Below are 18,539 nucleotides of genomic sequence, written 5' to 3' on the forward strand. Positions count from 1 at the left end.
TTAATAAAAAATAAATTAAAAAAGCAGTCGCTTTCCTCGGCGTAATTTCCGCCGGCGCAGCCTGGAGACGGAATCTTCATTTCGAGGCGGTTCACGCCTGCGAGCATCTGCAACTGAGCACTCGTTTGTGTCGTGGCGGTTGCCTACGTGCAACTCTGCAGGCGGTCAGCAGCAGCCTCTGCTGGCCATTCGGAAAATCACTCTCCGCCAACTCGCGATTCTGCACCTAAAATAACTCTCAGTTGGGGAAAAAAGTCTGATTAATATAATATTTGAATTGATTAATGATTTTTACCGCCGGATTTTGAGCAGAAAAACGCCAAATTCGGGGTTTCACGCGAATTTCGCGTTGACGAGGTTGGCAGCAGTGTGGCAACGCCGCAATCGACTATTACGTTGGGAGTGACGTCACGGCTGGCTCGACTACGGGGTTTGCAAAGTTTAGTAGAAGGAAGCCGCACCCTTCAAGAAGAGATTGAGTGTGTCTTGTAAACATTTTATTTGTTACCGTTTTGAATACTTGTTTGTACGGACCTGATGTGCTCCGTGAATGTGTGAGAGGTGGGATTATCAGTGAATATCAATGTATTTTGTAAGTATTAGCTAAGGATTATCGAGAATCCGAGTGCTGGAGGCGAAGGCGTAACACCTGACTCACACTTCGGACCGCACAAATACGCAGGATACTCTGCCAAGCAGGTAAATAGACCCTCTGAGCCCTCTAGGGCCTCCTCCTCTATCATACCCGCCTCTTGAATCGGCGCCCAACGCCGAATTGTTCGGCCGCTCGCCGTTTTTCGGCCTCGGCCGCGGCCAGAGACCTGATGCGCCATGATTACATATGGCCGTCCTCGGCCCGTATTTCGCCCTGAAACCGCCGTTTGCCACCTGAGAACCTCCGTCGGCGTCCGTTTGGCCTTCTAAGGGCACGCAAGACCCCGGTCGGCGCCCTTAAAGCGACTTTTGGCAACGATGCTAGCATTTTCACACACGAAAATACGGTTTTATGAGGGCGCACCCCTTGCCCAAGGGTGAGCTCGCTAAAGCACCCTCAGGGGACTTAGGCTGGCCCTTGCCAACGCGAGTATGGGATTTGATGACCCCAATCTGTCCCGACCAGACCCTGGAATATCCAGTTACAGCTTTTCAATCGTATTCGGGCCGAGTTTTGAGTTTGACTGGAATCGGGAGCACGCCCCATTTTGCTGCTTTTCGCCCCTTGTTTCATTTGGTGCAATTGTTGGAAAGTTCTAAGAAGAAGCGTCTTGAGCGAATCTCAATTGTCGGTCTAATTCTGCTACTTTTCGGGGGGCAAATTGATTTTTTTTTTGCCATTTATGGTAAAGGTTGCAAGGATGACGATTAGATTATCACTCGAATTTATTGATTTGTCCCTTTTGCTTTGAAACAGTGGAGTTTTTCACCCTTCGAAGGACGATGAAGGAAAAACGGAACACTTGTTCGTCTAAACTGACCAAAACCAAAAGTTGCCGTTTTCCTTGACGGTTTTTTTTTAATTTGGTGTGTTGGAAGGAAATGTTTTTGTACCTGTGGTCAGTCACGTTCAATTGATCTTTATTTCATTGTTTGTTCTGGATAATATTTCCTTAAAATTAAAATTTGTCGAAACGTCACAGATTTTTTTCTTGTGGAAATAATAATATTCTGATAAATATTTCTAAAAAATTAACAAAAGTTCTGTAAAAAAAAACGTCAAATTTTATATTAAAAAAAAAAAAAAAAAAAAAAAAAATTGTATTAGTTTAATAATGTCCCCATTAAATTATATATATTAATAGGAAAATTTGGTTTCATTTTAGAACGAATTCGATATTTTGGTTAATTTTTAACAAAGAAAGTAGAAGTTACGAAAAATGCTATTTTTTATTGAAGTCAAATAGAAAAAGAAAAAAGCAGTTGTTGTATTCGGTCGGCTGTGGAAAGTGCAGAGGAAATGGTGGCGGTTTCGAGCTCACAACTCAACAGTTGTTGCTCCAAACATCATCTGCCGGCCACATTTCATTATTTTCGCTTCACCTACATTTTCCACCTGCTCTTTTGAGGAGCATCCCGCTTCGCTGGGGGAGGCATTGCCAACTGTAAGAATCAATTGTTCGCTTCCTGTCTTCGTGCATTGCACCAGTCTCTATCAATGGGTTAAAAATACATTCCTGAGCGTCTCGGAAGGCGCTTACAATATTTATTTCCAAATTTCATGTTGTTAAATTTGAGTTGTAAAAAATTAGGCGAGCGTTAATAGGTGAAACCCGATTCCAAAGTGTTGATGTTCAACCTGCCCTCGAGTTGATTTTGGGCGTGTGTCGTGCAATTTGTCCCCCCTCGGACGCGCGCCGCTGCCAAAACGTTTTGGTGACATTTTTCGAAAGAGCTGCAGCGGCAACTCGCAGACTAACTTGTCCTGCCTGCCCGCCTGCCCGTCGACTTATTCTCGGCCTTGCGGTGTATTTTTATACCCCTTCCGACACCACGCGGACGTGTGTAATATTTTCATTTTCTGCTCCACTGTCCGGAAAGGAAATTTTCTAAACCGTCAAGGTTCTTTATTTTGTTACTGCCAGTAGTTAAATTTTTGTTACTAAAATTGTATTACAGTGGCATTTTTTTAAATAACGATTTCGTAAAAATCATGTTGTTTAAAAAACAAATGTCCATATTCTGCAATTCAAACAAACATTTTTTGTAATATTTACTGATTAAATATTCCAAAGGAAATTGTCAATACTTTTAATTTATTGTACGGTTCTACCCGACATTACTTCAGTTTCAGTGTCACCATTATTTTGATGCAGTATAGTTATAAATTTTTTTTTTTTTTTGCCTCAAAGAATAATACCAGAACACATTCTAGAAGAGAACCAGAAATATATTTACTGGAAAGTTCTAAGCCAAAGATTTCACATGATTTTACATAAAAGTGATAAATTTATTTTGAACTGATAAACTCTGTTGATGATTAAAGATTGATGAAATGTCAAAGTTCCAGTTCATTTCAAATTGCAAGACGGAACTGTCAATTTTTTTTTCAATATTTCTGTTGAAACGAACCCTTGCACGCCGGGTCAAATAATTGCAGTTCATTGGGCACCGCGTTTTTCCCCATGAATCACCCCTGTAAAGACCATTTTCAAACGCATTCGTTTCGTTTTGGAGCGAACGCGGCAAAGCTGCTCGCTAGCCAGATAAGTCATAATTACGAGCAACACGCCACAATTATCGCAAAGCACCGAGCAGCCCTTTCTTTTTTTATCATTTCTGCGTGCCACTTGGGCCGCTGCACTCGCGCGTGTAAAGAGATCGATTCGTTTGTTTGCCGGCACACTGCGTTTGTTAATAATTTATGGTAATTCTCACCTGCAGTTGCCGCCTGAATTATTCACCTGATGCGGTTGCAAATAAAGTCGCGGGTTTTTCACTTATTCTCGTTCTCACCGAAATTGCCAATTTTTATCATTTTTTCCGGCTTAGAACGTTTTAGGCGATTTTCGCTGTTTGTTGCAAATTTTAATGGCCGGCCTGGCGTTTGTTATTTTTTTTTTTTAATGACGATAATCCCGCTGCACAGTCGACCCCCGACTTTATCATTTGATCGCTGCCAACAGACCGTATTGCGTCGGAGTGGAAATGTTGCGTGGATGCACTTTTAGCAGCAAATAATCTTATCAGCTCCATTTGTGCCAAAGACCGTTTCCAATTAGCCACGACCTTGAGTGAATTTGTTGAACTCATTAGCACCTAAAATTTTTAATTTGATTCCGATAAGTTTCCTCAAGCATAAAATGTCTTGAATGTGCCATATTATAGTCATAACATTTGCCGAAGATTACGGTCGTCCTTGAGCCACGAGTGTTATTCTTTTTCCTGGAAATTGTCTCTGGAAATAGCTTTTGGTGTAGGAAACTGTAGGAAACTTTGGTCGATGCCAGCAATCGTGCTCTTGAATTGTAAACAGAATTACATCATTATTTTTCAATCAAGTATGTAGTCTCAAGTTGGTTCTATTTTGCGCAAAATGTTCCCTCTTGTTCAGTTGCTTTTGTTAAAGAACGTTGTAAAATTTTGGAATCAGCTTAAAAACCCACGGAAGAAAAATCATCTAAATTTAATATATTTGAGTCAAGCTTCTCTGACTCTGCCAAAGTTTTGTTAATGCCTATTAACTTATAATTATAACTTAAAATATGCCAGTGACCTCCGTTGAGTTGCTATTGTTGCTTTTTATAAAAGAATTTAAATACTTTATTAAATATTTACAACTCTTATTTTATTAAACTAATCTAGAATTATAATTTAATGAATTGCCAATGTTTCGACTTGATGAAGTGACAACTTTTTATTTCATTTAGAAAGGATTTTATGTCTTTTAAATGCAAGTGTCAAATAGAAACAATCCTAGCTAAATGCCCGAAGTCCATTTCTTAAAAAGCTATGAATTTTATAACGCTATGAACAATAGCGTTCTTAATTTCTGTCTCCTTTTAATATGCAAATGGGAATAATAATTTAAAATATTCAGCCTGTGCATTTTTATATTTGTTTATTTTATTTAATCCATCGCAAATCACACCAGAGTAAAAAAAAAACACTGAAAAGTAACGCCAAATTTATTTCAAAATTATTTATCTGACATCATAAATAATTTAAAAGTTAGGTTGAAACATCAGGTTTTTCATTTATTTTCTTATCATCCTGGCAAAATGTCCTGAATCAAACTTATTCAATTTTTTTATTAACTATTATTGGCATTGTGTACCAACTTGAATATTAGGCAAAAATTCCCTCTCGCCTTGCGAATAAGTTTCGGTTCTAACATTGCAATCGCGTCATGGACAGGTCTAAGGCAGGCATGTAGGCAGCAACGAAAGGGCGTGTGGTGGCGGTCGGCGACGGGTGCTACTTAATTAATCACGCGGGTGCAGTCGTCGGATGGACGTACGGAAGGAAAGGATGAGGGTGGCCAATCCAACTTGTTGGTGGTGCTCCGCGGCGCGCGCCAGCAAAAGATGCAGTTTCGTGGGTCGCTCGGGCCGCTCCGTCCGAACTGCGAGGGAAGAAGGGCTGCACGAGTGGGTCGCTCGGGCGCGCTCGTGGCCGGCCGTACGTTTCGATTGGCTCGGGGTGGGTGCGGGGCGCGGGGGGTGCAACAGCCACCGAGCAAGAGCGAGAGAGAGAGCGAACGACACGGTGCGCGCGAGTGAGTGTAGCTGCTTCGGGGGTGCCGGGATGGGTGAGTAGCTTTCGGCACGGCCAAGGGTGTGGCGACTCATCTCGTGTCTCGACCGGTTCTGCGAGGCCCCACGGGCCCCTTGGACCCCGCACATCCCCTCGCAGCAAGGAGAGCATGGTGCCGCTGGCCTCGGCGGGCCCAACGCCCAGCTAGCTGCTCCTCCACACCTCGCCCGTAGCCGCCATTTGACTCGCGCTCGCCGCTCTCGTGTCTCGCCAACTCATTCTTTCTCTCCCCGAGTGCAACAAAATCATTTTATCATGTGCCGCTCGTGATACAAATTTTTCGCCCGTGCTCGACGCCGAAAGAGGGTCGAACTCATTTTCGCCGCAGCCGCGAGCTCGCCCGAATCAGCTTTTAGGTACGTTGGTCCGCCCCGCCAGCCCAAGGGCGGTGTTTGCTGATGTCATTTTCCTTACCAACCGTTCGTTTCGCCACAATTTGTTCCTTATTCGTTCTCCACTTTGGCCAGGGATGATTTCGGGCAACGCGAACCAGAGTCAAAAGTTACAATCGCGCCCATGGTTTTCCGAGTCAACCGGCTTATCTGTCCTTACCAGTTTGTACAAGGAAATGGTAATTCGGATGATTATTTGCTGAGTATTTTCACATTGGTCTTTCTTTTAAAGTTAATCACTGGCGTTCTTCTAAACAAATAAATCTGCATCTTTATACCGGCTTAAAACTTTACTTTTCCTTTTCATTAATTTCCAAAGCTATGAAATTAACTTTACTAATTTTAAAGTAATGAAATTATGTTAGATGGTTTTTATGCAATAAATGGCCTCCCTATTTATAGGAGCGCGAAAGATGAATGAAAACTAACAAATATTTTTTTGTATCATTGCCTATCCATTGGTAGCTGTTGAGCCTGCTTAACCTCATTTGCTAATAAAAGCACTGAAATTCACCAATTTAGAAGTAGAAAAATGCATTATTAATTTGAATTTTGCAAGCGGAAATTTACAATTCCACTTCCTATTTGAACCAGATGAAAATTTTAAATTACATGGGGTTTATAATTTTTTGCACCTCTTTTATAAACTTTGATGTGTTATTGTTTACTTTTAAATCAATAATTACAATTTAATATCACAAACTAAACCGTTTTGATTTTTTTATAACCTTTTAATGGCCAGGCAATAGTTTTAGGACTTAAATTATTAATTTATATAACAAAAGGAATAATCAGCAAACTTACCAGATTATTCTTACATACTGCATTAAAACAGTTCCACGTTTCCCATTTTTTTGTATAACCGGCTACTTTTCCTCCTCGACTACACCGCCCCTTTCGGTTCGCATGCATTGAAACGAGCCATGGTCGGCGTCTGCCTCTTGCGAAGGCCAACTAGGCCCGTTTGCAAAGCCGCATCGGTCGTTTTATTGCCTGCATGCTTTTTATGATTGATAACCTAATGAAATTCGTGGTGTCGAATCGAAGGGCGATAAGAATGCAAACACAATCCGCTCTGCGAGTGAGATCAATGAATGTTCTGGCGACTTGTGTTCTGCGCCCAAAACTGCCTTCGGACACGAGCCGAGCGAGCCAAGTAGCTCTTTTTGCGTCCGTCCAGCTAACCCCATTCACACAGCGCGAGCGGCTGGAAATAGCCATTCAAAATATTTACCCCGCGAGATGCGCTGGAAACAACAGCGGCAGGCCAAATAAAAATAAAACCGTCTCGTTATTATTACTCGCCAAACAGCCGGCGGTCGTGATTTACACGAATATTTTATTGATTTGCGCCTCAGCCTCACTCGACTCTTAATTGAATCAGTCCAGAAATAGGCCGGCCAATCTTTGTCTCTGGTATTTTTGCCACAATTTGTTGAATCTGTCTGTCATGGTGTCTTTTGTCTCCAAAGTGACACGAACGGATTCAAGGCGAGTCTTTGTTTGTTTGCCTCCGATTTCGAGAATTCGCGCCTGCTCGACGCTAGCTGGCATTTTCCTGCTTTTGAACTTTGATTTCATGAAATGCCAAACCCCGCACGAGTATCCTGCACACTCGTTTTTCCACGAAAGGATAAATTTTACAGTATTTTAATATCACAGGGATCCTGTGACCAGTGGTTGAAAATTTCAATTTATTTTATTTGTCCCTCTCGCTTATATTTACAAAGCCTTAATATTTGAAAATTTAGCTTCACTCGTTCACTTTATTTATGACTGTTTATGAAACTCGGCGTAGCATTATTGGGGGAAAATTTCTATTTAAATGCTTCACTGATTTCGGCGTTTCTGGAAAGTACTTAAATTAAATCAATCCCAACGCTGGCTTCAAAGTAATTTGGACGGCCGAAAGTTTTATTTCCAGTTACTCAACCAGCCACAGGTGAAAAAAAATGCCCTCCGCCATAAAACGCTGCGTGCCTGCGAGTAAAAAACATTGGAATTTTAATTACACAGAGAAGCACCGCGGCCGATGATAATTTGACCCCCGGTGATGTTGCTGCTCCTAAAATCACCTGCTACTGCTCTTTCCGAGAGAGGAATTTAGGTTTGGTCCTCGAAGCTCGTGCAATTAGTCTGTTTTTAACTCGCTGAGACGCACAGAAAGGGAAACTGGTTTTGCCAGTCGCCGAAATTCTTAATCCGAGTATGCAATATTTCGCCCCGTTTCTAATTCCACCTTTTCCAAAACTGCCGCACAAGCGATTCCGGTGCGGCTTCTGGCCGGGACTTTGACCGGCAGGGACGAAATTAGCAAAATGGCGAAACTTTACTTTTGTTCTGTGTATTTTGCGGCCTGTTTTTGATGCATTGAGGCCGAGCGGGAGGAGGAGGAAGGGCCAGTGAGCCGACGAGCTCTTTGGCTGCTGTTTCGCCCTTGTGATAATAATTAACCTGCATTCATGCAAGCGAGTCTTTATGTGTCTCTGTCTCTTTGTTGCAGCGACTGCCTAGCCGTGTGTGGTGGGACTAGCAAGTATGAATGAGTTAGAAAGCCTTAGGCAAGAAGCAGAAACCCTCAAAAATGCCATCAGAGTAAGTATCAATTTCTAAATACGTTTCCTAAACTGTTCGACATGATTTTGGGTCGTTTTAAAATCCAAGTAATTTATTTTTGCTTATCCCAAAGTTCTGTCGATACTTCTTTTGTTCTTAAGCACTTCTTTTTTCTCAGACATGTGCGTGCACTCGATGCGATCGAAGGCAAATCGTTTTGTCCGCCTTTCTTACCTCTTGCCCCACGTCGCATTTCACATGCTAATAGACTTTCTAATGGCCGGCCCATGCGACCTGCCTTATTTGCTCTGCTTGCATGGTCGTCGGCCTTTTTCATTAATTTGGTGACGCGCTTCACCCGTGATGTGTTAAAACACAGAGACAGGCCCTGCCAAATTACTGCGTAGTATAGTACAAGGAAACTCTTTGTTTTGCCATCCAGGAGGCAAAATCGGAAAAATCCTAGTATTTCGTGCCCGGTGCCGTGATTCTTTTACAAGACAAGAAAAAAAAATCGTTGTGAAGTCGCGTCAATTCAAATTGTTCCGCTTGAATAGTAGATTTTCGTGAGTCCCGCAGTCTGACTCAGTTGGAAAATATTAGGAAGTTTATTTGTACCTGCGATCTACCTGATGATAAGATAGCAAAGTGCCTTTGTTCACGTTGACTCCTGGTTGACTGGAGTACTAAAATGCGTCGGTGTGCGAAACTGGAAAATAAAATTATGGACCAGTAAATTAATTAAAGATTGATTTTTTTTAATAAATTATCAAAAAATGGTCCTCCTTTCAGTAAATTTAAAGCAATATTTTATATTTTTCAATTTGTTGTTACAAAAAATTTATCAAATTTGAACAAAAAGGAAATACCTTGAAAATAAATTTTTACTGTGTTTAACAATGCTAAATTTAGAACTTTTGGTTAACCTTAAAAGTAAATCAAGAAACCATTGCAGAATTGCATACTTATTTTATTTTTTCAGGGCTATGCCAAGTCTACAGTCTTATCAGCCAATGTACTTTATTAGTGGTTTATTGTGGGAAAAATCAATCCTCATTTATTGCTGACATTTCCCTAAATGGGTGATCCACGCGATGATGACGATTGCCGTTGAAAGAAAACTGTGCAAACGGAACAGAGATAATAACATTTGGTTATGATGTGGTGATAAATAAAATATTTTTCTGTATTTAAATTTTAATACATGAACAAAATTATAATTTCATCAAAATATGGTTTGTTTGCGCTTTTGCGAGTTAAAAAGGGAGGCCACTTGAGTTGAAGGTCATTTCATTAGCACTCGGACTTTTCCAGATTTTCTTTGGCCCACCCGAGCCGGTTGGGTGTGAGCCACTCGGCGGCGCGCGCTATTCGCCGCGGCGTTCGCTGCGCCCGTCCGCCGCGTAATTGCGATAAGACTGGCCTCTTGGCTGGCGTAATAGCCGAGCGAGAGTGTATGTGTGCCTAGGCGAAATTACTCGCGAGAGCACATTGTTGCGTGGATTTTTGCGCCGCGAGCAGCATTATCAGCAGGATGAGATGTAAAACACGAGGCGGCTCTTTCGAAAGACAGCGAGGGGCGAGCGAACACCATTGACGTCACTCTGGCTGCTGCATTATTAAAGGTCCCCCGGGGGCGGCTCGGTGCGTCTCGGGGCCGCGACTTGGGGTCTTTGGCGGGCAGGGCCGGGTGCTGGGGGCCTTCGGGGGCCGCGGCCCCCCGAGAGGACTGCGGCCAGCCGAGGAGCGCGCACGCCCAGGCAGGCCCCCTTGCCGGCGAGCCAGCCGATCAATACACCCGCCCGCGCGACTGCTTGCTGCTGGGGCGGACTCGCGGAACAGACCGACCGACGAACCAACATTTCAGAGGGGAACGCCGACTGTGTAAAGGATCGACCCGAAAAGAGCCTCCCTTTTGCCTGTTTTGCCGCCGCCGCCGCCGCTCTCTCGTGTGCTGTATGACTGACTGACTATAACCGATGGATGGATGCGTGGCCTTTAAGCTCGAGTCCGACCACGACCTCCGAAGAGTCTATTATGCAAATTCTGCGCGAAAAAATAAATATACTTGAAATTAAATTCTGAAATTTTCTTTTATCTTGAAAAACTTTGATTTGCCAAAGTTGCAAGAAGTCTAATTTTGAAATTTAAGATTTTTCCCCAAACTTTCAAGCATGCAAGTGGACTCTTACAATTATTGTTATAAAGCTTTAAAAATATTAATAGAAAAGTGTTTCTGAAACGCTTCAAGAAAAACAATTTCTAAATAATATTTCCAATTAAAAATTAATACAATTGTAATCAAATTGAATGAATTGGTCAATTGGTCTGAAGTTAATTGAATTCATTATCATATTTTAGATGAATGCTTTTTTTGTCAATCAAAATTCAAAATAAATTTTATTTATTATATAAATTTTATGAGCTCTACGAAATTTGGAATGATAAAAATAAATTAATTCATTTCTAGCCAAAGTGAGACAAAAATTGGGTACCTATTTGCCATTATCATATTCTTCATGGATTTTCTTTGTTTGAATATCTTAGAGAAATCAACGAAAACTCTATGAAGTGTTCAATAATTAAAGTCATCAAGTTCTTGTTTCCATTATTACGTTTTGAAGTTAAATTTCAAACTGATCCATGCTTAAGAAGAATCAAATGAACAGAAGCCTCACTCTCACTTTTCTTACTCAGTAACCGCAACTCGTTAGCAGTTTCAATATAAATTTATACCGAAGCAGTACCAAAGCATCTTTAAATCGATATTCACGTCGGTGCTGCATGGCACTAGACTAGCTAAACCTTTCATGCTAAGTGCACGTTTATTGATGTGCAATTTGCAGGCTTGCACAAATCACCTTCCCATTGGGAGAGAACCGATCGAGTCGCGAAACAGAGAGATGGAGATATTTTGCAATTGATTTTTATTAATTTCTGCCGACATTGAGTGCACGCACCTGTTACGAATCTTTCCTTCTCTTTTCTCTCGATTGTGTTTGCCAATAACATGCTAATGTTTTGTCTTGTTGCCTTGCCCGCAGGATGCACGTAAGGCGGCGTGTGACACGAGCCTGGTGCAGGCCACCAGCAATATGGAGCCAATCGGACGTATACAGATGCGCACCCGCAAAACTCTGCGGGGGCATCTCGCCAAGATCTACGCCATGCACTGGGGATCAGACTCAAGGTCGGTACCAGCAGACATGCTTCTAACCCCTCCAGAGAGAGAAACCAATCCAATCTCGCCCAAAAATGAGTTTTCCCCAAAACACCCCATTCATAATCTTGCATCATTGACATTTATTGGAGATTTGCGAAATCATGTTCTTTTTATCTTTCTTTTTTTTCATTATTCCAAAGAATTGCATTATTCTTCTTTCAATTTTCTAAATTCTATATAAAGCTTAATTAGAAGGAAAAAAATTCAAGATTGGGAGTTAAACTCTCTGCAGGTCAGAATGCTAAACTAATCAATAGTCCAAATACTTTTGATTTTTAATTGCTTTTATTTTTTAAATAATATTCTCATCATTCAACTTATTTAAGAACTTATTATTTTAGATTTAAAAAAAATGCAAAATTCTCCTCTTTCTCCTATTCTCTGTGTCTATTCTTTACAATAACTATCCTGTCCTTCCTAAATTTTCTCTCTTACTGTATATCTGTGAAAATGGTCAAAGAGCTGAAGCAAGCAGCTTTAAAATCAATATCAGTCCTGTTTCCAGGAACCTGGTTTCAGCCTCCCAGGATGGCAAGTTAATCGTGTGGGACAGTTACACCACCAACAAAGTGCATGCCATTCCTCTGCGCTCCAGCTGGGTCATGACCTGTGCCTACGCCCCATCCGGCAGCTACGTCGCATGTGGCGGTCTCGACAACATCTGCTCCATATACAGGTGAGCACCTGCCCCTCAAAATTCAGAACCCTTCACCTCATCACACAAATTTTGTTTCAGTTTAAAAACAAGAGAAGGAAATGTCCGTGTTAGTCGGGAGTTGCCTGGACACACTGGATACTTGAGCTGCTGTAGATTCCTCGACGATAACCAGATAGTCACAAGTTCAGGAGACATGTCTTGGTGAGTTGAGCCATTTTGGAATTTCACAAGGGGATGTGGTTTGGAAGGAAGTGGGTTTCCTTTGCACTGAAGATCATGACGAGCTCTTGAAGCTCATTATTGCTTTAAAGTAATGAACTTACCACAAAACAACATTGTAAAATGGTGCATGGAAAAATTTAATTGCCTCATTAAAGGACTGGAAATTATTTGAACTGATTGAGAAATAACAACTTGTGTTTTAGCGCACTCTGGGATATTGAGACTGGCCAGCAGTGCACATCCTTCATTGGACACACAGGAGACGTCATGTCTCTGTCGCTTTCCCCTGATATGCGCACATTTGTCTCGGGTGCTTGCGATGCTTCAGCAAAGGTACAATTCTTTTGCTATCCCTTTCATTTCCAGAAACTAAACATTGATTTTCTTTCCAGCTTTGGGACATTAGAGAAGGAATGTGCAAGCAAACTTTTCCTGGCCATGAGTCGGATATCAATGCTGTTACAGTGAGTGTCGAGATGGGTTTTTTTTTTAATGTTTCGACTCATTTACTTTGCCTTGATTGCAGTTCTTTCCAAATGGTTTTGCATTTGCTACTGGTTCTGATGACGCAACATGTCGGTTGTTCGACATTCGAGCTGATCAGGAACTAGCCATGTATTCACATGATAATATTATCTGCGGTATCACATCAGTCGCATTCAGCAAGTCTGGTAGACTGCTGTTAGCGGGCTATGATGATTTTAACTGCAACGTCTGGGACTCAATGAAAACTGAGAGAGCAGGTTTGTGCAAAATTAAAAGTTGAAATTTTTATTCACTGCGATCAGAAAATTGCAAAAAAGGTAAATGTTGTTCTTATTCTTTTTGCAGGTATCTTAGCAGGCCATGACAACCGTGTTAGCTGCCTAGGTGTAACCGAAGATGGTATGGCAGTAGCTACTGGCTCTTGGGATAGCTTCTTACGAATCTGGAATTAAGGAAATCAACGTTAATTATAACGCGAAGTGTTAAATTAAGATCCCCGTTTTGAATTTCCCCCACCGCTGCCACATTTTTCAAGCATAAACAACAACAATCATCTCTCCGCGACACCTGCGTCCCTCTTTGAGATCTGCTGCTCCGTCATCTTGTGTAACTAATTAGAACAAGAGAAGAAGCGAACTGCTGTTCGGACCAAATATTTCCGAAAACCTGCAGCAAGGAAGATTGCAAAGAAGCAAGTAAGCAGCAGAATTATTTGTGCCAGAAGGGAAAAGTTAAAGTCAAAAGTACATTTAAAGAGAAAACACACAAAAACCTTCCTCGCTCTAAAATCGTACATAGTGGACAAATGTAAGAGACAAATTTGTAGGGGCTTAATTTTATTCGAGCGGCCAAATGTTTTTTTTTTTATTTAATATCAAACTAATCAACACGATTGTTTGTATCGCTACTCCTAGTCAAATTAATTTGTCTAACGTGTCTTTCTTTTTTCCTCTCTCTCACTTAAACACTCCTTGTGTACGCGCGTGAAGTTTCAGTTCTCAATCGGTTAAAAACTGTTGATGTGTTCACCTAGCAAAATTTTGGAGTAGCCTCATTGATTCCCACTGCCCTCAATTAGACACGTAAAAAGGGGGAGTTGAAACAAAAACATTATTTCCAGAGCAGTCTTGAAAGAAATGAATCATATTGGGACCACGCCACGGGTTCTTAAAAACACACACAGACACTACCCATTTATATCTAACAAAAAAGCAGAAAAAGAGCAGTGGGCGTTGAATCAAGCAAAAAAATCCGATGCAACCATCTGCTGCCCTTGAAATCATTTTTACACCTTGAATCACCACACTTGGAAAAAAACTAATAAGAAAGCATTCAACACTGAAGCACACTGAGGTAGGAAGTAAGCTTTGAAAGAGCAGCATTTTCTTTAAGAACGGACTCGAAAGTGTATCATATTTAAAAAGAGCGAGGAGGATAGAATTAACATACAGATTCACTGATAAAATTAATTGTGAAAATACAAACAAAAACTGATCCGTTTGTTTCTTCGTTTGCTTTGTTGTGGATCTTGAAAGAATGAAAGAGCGAGAAATAATAAAAAAAAAACTTTTTGCTACTATATCCGTAAAATCTCATCAGTGTGGTGAGTGATTTCGCGCACGCACGAAAACCAACCAGCTCGACACTCGGCTCTCGACCGACCAACGGCCGCGGGCGAAGAAGGAAGAGAGAAGTTTCGACGTGTCGACAGTGGTGGTTTTTTATAATTAATAAATCCGATGATTCAAACGAAAGTATATACATGGTGTTAGTAGCAGCAGCGACAGTTTCGCGCGAGTAAACGTGACTTTTACGAAGAGAATGTGACAAGCAAGCAAGAATACATCAACACAACATCAAATTAATTGATAGCGAATAATTATTATGATTACCTTTTGAAATGTTACTTTGCAGAGAGACACACCTTTCCGTAAAAATCAATCTACACACTGTACGAAACAATTTTCATTGGCAATGTATCGATATGTAAAAGAGTATGTAAGTGGAAACCGCATTTGGATTTTTGAGCAAGAAAAAAAGAAATGCAGATGACGAAGTAATTATTAAAGCATTAAAAATTTTAATAATATTAGATGTTAAAAAAAAGGATGAGAACGAGCATTAAAAAAGAACACACAATTATTACTTTGGAGTAAGAAAAAAGGTGACAAACCCACTAAAAACACAACACAAACACACACTTTATATTAGGTAATCTGCTTTCAATGAGTGTAAGTGAGCGAGCAAATCCATTGATTAAAAAGGTATAAAAAAAAATGATGAAAAACAGCATTAGATTGTGCAGACAAGCTGTTAACGAGTGAAAAGGTGCAACAACCACAGAACTGTGTAACAAATGTAGTGGAAAAACTGACATCTCTCTCTTGTGTATGTGCAGTATTTGTCAAGCAAGCAGTAACACTCTTATTAATTAATGATTGATTGCCGATTGAAATGGATTCACACTGCATTTGGTTTTGCATGTGAAAAAAAGAGTAGCGCGCACACAACTGTATTATTATGTAAAAGAGGGAAGGAAAATCTAACTTTGACTTCAAATAGGCTTACCGGTTAGTCAGTAAAAAAAAATGAAGTAAAAAAGAGTGCAAGAAAGTCATCCCGCCACCCCTGACATTTCCTGCGTACGCAAAAATCCTTCTTTGTTACAACCGAGGGAGAAACGAGTGTGTTTTTGTTCGGTCTGCGTGAGGAGGTATATTTAAAACAAACTTAGCGAATTCGGTGTGTGAGTGGAAATTTATTCTTTCGATCCTGTGAATTTAGCTGAAAAGAAAGCATTTGTTGTGCAAGTGATGAGGGAACAAGAAAATAGTCACACGAAGATGACATACGCTTTTGTTGAACATAATCCAACAATCACTCGATTTTTTTTATTAATTTCATTCGGCCAGCTTTCCGTTTGAGAAAAAAAACACAAATTTCCGTAACTTGGCACAAATCGCAGCACAATTTAACTCTCTCGTTTTCTTTTTTTGCTTAGTTTTTGTACACATCTGTCCAAAGTGCATTTATTATCGAGTACGATATGTATTTACAAATTTACAACTAACTTCATTCCACGCACAATTATTACGACTATATTGTTGATTATTGTAAATTTCTCGTCTCGTTTAGTCCCCCCCTGACCTCTTCTGTAAAATATTGGCTTCCCCTCTTATTTTGTTTTATTTTAACAAATCGCCCAAGTTTAAAGAAAATAGTACCAGCCGTACATGAAAGTGTGAGTGTCGAATTTTGAATCGTGTATATTTGTGTAATCTCTGCGTTGTTAATAATCATTTTTCCGGCACCACTTTGCAAGTTAAAAAAGAGTTAATGGAATAATTATCACATTATTATTGAATTGCTCTTTATTATTATCATTTAAACGCATTATCTGTGCCTCTGTTAAGTTCTGCATGAATGGCATTCATTGTTAAATTATGTCTCCTACATATATAATCAAATACACTGTAAACCTTAGTTCTGTCGGTGTTTTATTTTGATTTGATCATTTTTCTGTTGGCTTTCCTTTGTGTGTGTGCTGCCTCGATTGTTCATTAATTTTCTCATCTCGCACACTCTTTAAACTCAACTCGAGTCGGCCTCTTTTCCGCACCCTACCGCCTTTTGTACATACGAACTCTCACTCTCCTCCGAGGTCGGGAGCGCAAGGGGTGGATTCGTTGCACCCCCAAAACCAACCCCCCCGCAGCGCCCCAGGCCGCCATTTAATCAGGTTGTGAATAGCATTGCTAATATCTAACAAACTTCCATCTCAAGGGCTCAGGGCAGTGTTATCCATCGCCTCCTTATTTGGCACCAACCCCCAGCCACCCTCTGTAGACCTTTGGCCGGTCCGAGCGAACCACTTTCATTTTGGGTTACCTAACCTGTGTAGAGCCACCTCTTCAGCCGCCGATTTGTATAATAAATTCTAAACCTATTCGGAGCCTGGAAACTTTTTCCTTCGGGAACGGTGAGAAATTTTTGCTTGCTGTTTTTCGACAGGGGATTTCTGGTAGCTTCGCACGGCTAAGAAAGGGATGCAAACGGATGTTCGCCGCTTTCGGGTTAATGCCCACCCTCATCTCACCCTCACCTAGCTCTTTTGAGAGAATTAAACAAGAGAAACGCTTATACATACAAAAGTCACAAACGTTCACAAAACACGTGAAAAACGAATGGAATATAATCCATTTCACGACCGATTGAAATAAAAACGTCTCACATTTTCGACACACACACCTTGCAATGACCAAAGATAAAAATGCTGATATTGATTGAGGAATCAACCGAAACACCCCTAAATGGATCATGTATGTGTAAAAAGAGTGCGTGTTTGCTGTTTGTACCAGGCATAGTGTTAATAAAAAAAATAATCTTACAAAAAGGAAAAGTAAGGAGTTGAAAAAAAAATGATGAACAATATCACGACGCGCGCTCTGACACAGGTTGATAACCCATGAATTATACTTATTAATTAACCCACTGCGATTGATTAACGATTTAACAAAACCGAAAAAAATATGCGCAGGCATTTTTCTTTATTGGGGGCCACTTTATAATTAAATAAAAGTAAATATAGGTACATACATGTATGTTGGTGTAAATGTGTTGGGAACGTGTACACACTGCAGTATGTGTATTTGTATATATTTTGTAAATTATATACATTTACATATAAACCGTACAACTGATCATATATGAAGAAAAAAATATGAAAAAAAGCACACAAAAACACTTTTGCTGAAAAGCGCGAGTGGAACCAGAAGAAGTGGAAATTTGCGCATTTTAAATGGGTTGCTGGATGTCCATTGATTATTTCTACACGCTGTACCCATCACTGGAAAAAAAATAAGACAAATTTAACACAAAAGATGGACAAGATGCATGACGAAATATCTCTGTAACATTCATTACGATGACATAGTAATTAGTCCACGCAGTATGAATACTACTCACACACACAAACACAAATCACTCAAACCCACCCACCAACGACTCATATCTCTCAAGCGAAAAGACTTTCTTCAGAAAAATATTTGATTCGAGTAAAATTTCAAAATTTTTCCGACGTTCATATCATCCAAAAAACACTCTGCAACTCTGATTGATTCTGCATGTCGCTATGTAATTAATATAGCGACTGAATTAATTATAAAAAATAATTATAATGCCACCTTTTCCCACCCACTCTTTGCCACCGATCGACACACACCCAGTTAATATGAGAAAAGATACACACAGCCTTTTCATTTTTGTAAGCATTCTCACACTAATTTTTAAATGTGGGGCTGAATGATGTGTTGTCTAAAAATAAAACTTAAGGAAAAATCGCTGACAGTTTTTTACTTTATCTACCATGCAGGTTGCATCACATAATAATTGCATTTCTTTCTAAAAATACCAAAAATCTGCATGATATATTATAAGTAAAAAAAAAAAACACAACGCAAACATTATTATCACTGTGTCAGAGTGCAGATCAACTAGTATTTTATAATTTGAAAAAAAGATTTAAAATGTAGCTTATGGAAGTCATATTTGTGATTTGTCTTGTAAGTAACTATCTCACTTGTCCAATAAAGCTAATTGTCTTTAAAGACTTACGTCCATTGCGTTTTTTTGCAGAAACCAGATAACACAACATCCATGGAAAAACTTTATAAATATAATTCATTTAAAATTCATTCCCAGCATTGTCAATTTCATGAGTCAAGAGAAATATAGATTTTTTTATTAAATCAAA

The 18,539-nt window shown here is 40.1% G+C and overlaps 1 protein-coding gene across 4 annotated transcripts; it reads left to right on the forward strand.

Annotated features, from left to right (window-relative positions):
* The first annotated feature begins 417 nt into the window (after positions 1-417).
* LOC132203718 (guanine nucleotide-binding protein G(I)/G(S)/G(T) subunit beta-1) lies at positions 418-18,399 on the forward strand. Of its 4 annotated transcripts, none has more exons than XM_059631686.1 (9): positions 418-699; positions 8,146-8,237; positions 11,243-11,388; positions 11,915-12,097; positions 12,158-12,280; positions 12,505-12,634; positions 12,694-12,765; positions 12,828-13,044; positions 13,133-18,399. In XM_059631686.1, the coding sequence occupies exons 2-9, from the start codon at positions 8,181-8,183 to the stop codon at positions 13,237-13,239; spliced, it is 1,035 nt and encodes a 344-aa protein (XP_059487669.1). In that variant the 5' UTR covers positions 418-699; positions 8,146-8,180; the 3' UTR covers positions 13,240-18,399. The 4 variants fall into 4 exon arrangements, with proteins under 4 accessions (XP_059487669.1, XP_059487672.1, XP_059487671.1 ...); XM_059631689.1 differs by having other exon boundaries at positions 11,927-12,097; XM_059631688.1 differs by lacking the exon at positions 418-699 and adding an exon at positions 5,254-5,606.
* The last annotated feature ends 140 nt before the right edge of the window (positions 18,400-18,539 follow it).

The sequence above is a fragment of the Neocloeon triangulifer genome, unplaced genomic scaffold, assembly GCF_031216515.1.
Source record: "Neocloeon triangulifer isolate White Clay Creek 2 clone unplaced genomic scaffold, ASM3121651v1 ptg000017l, whole genome shotgun sequence".
Classification (NCBI taxonomy): Eukaryota; Metazoa; Arthropoda; class Insecta; order Ephemeroptera; family Baetidae; genus Neocloeon; species Neocloeon triangulifer.

Bases quoted from the DNA above. Each gene is read 5' to 3' on its own strand.
- LOC132203718 (XM_059631686.1), top strand. From the start codon at position 8,181: ATGAATGAGTTAGAAAGCCTTAGGCAAGAAGCAGAAACCCTCAAAAAT. The intron at 12,281-12,504 runs GTGAGTTGAGCC...CTTGTGTTTTAG, and splicing joins AGTTCAGGAGACATGTCTTG to CGCACTCTGGGATATTGAGA. The intron at 13,045-13,132 runs GTTTGTGCAAAA...TTCTTTTTGCAG, and splicing joins AATGAAAACTGAGAGAGCAG to GTATCTTAGCAGGCCATGAC.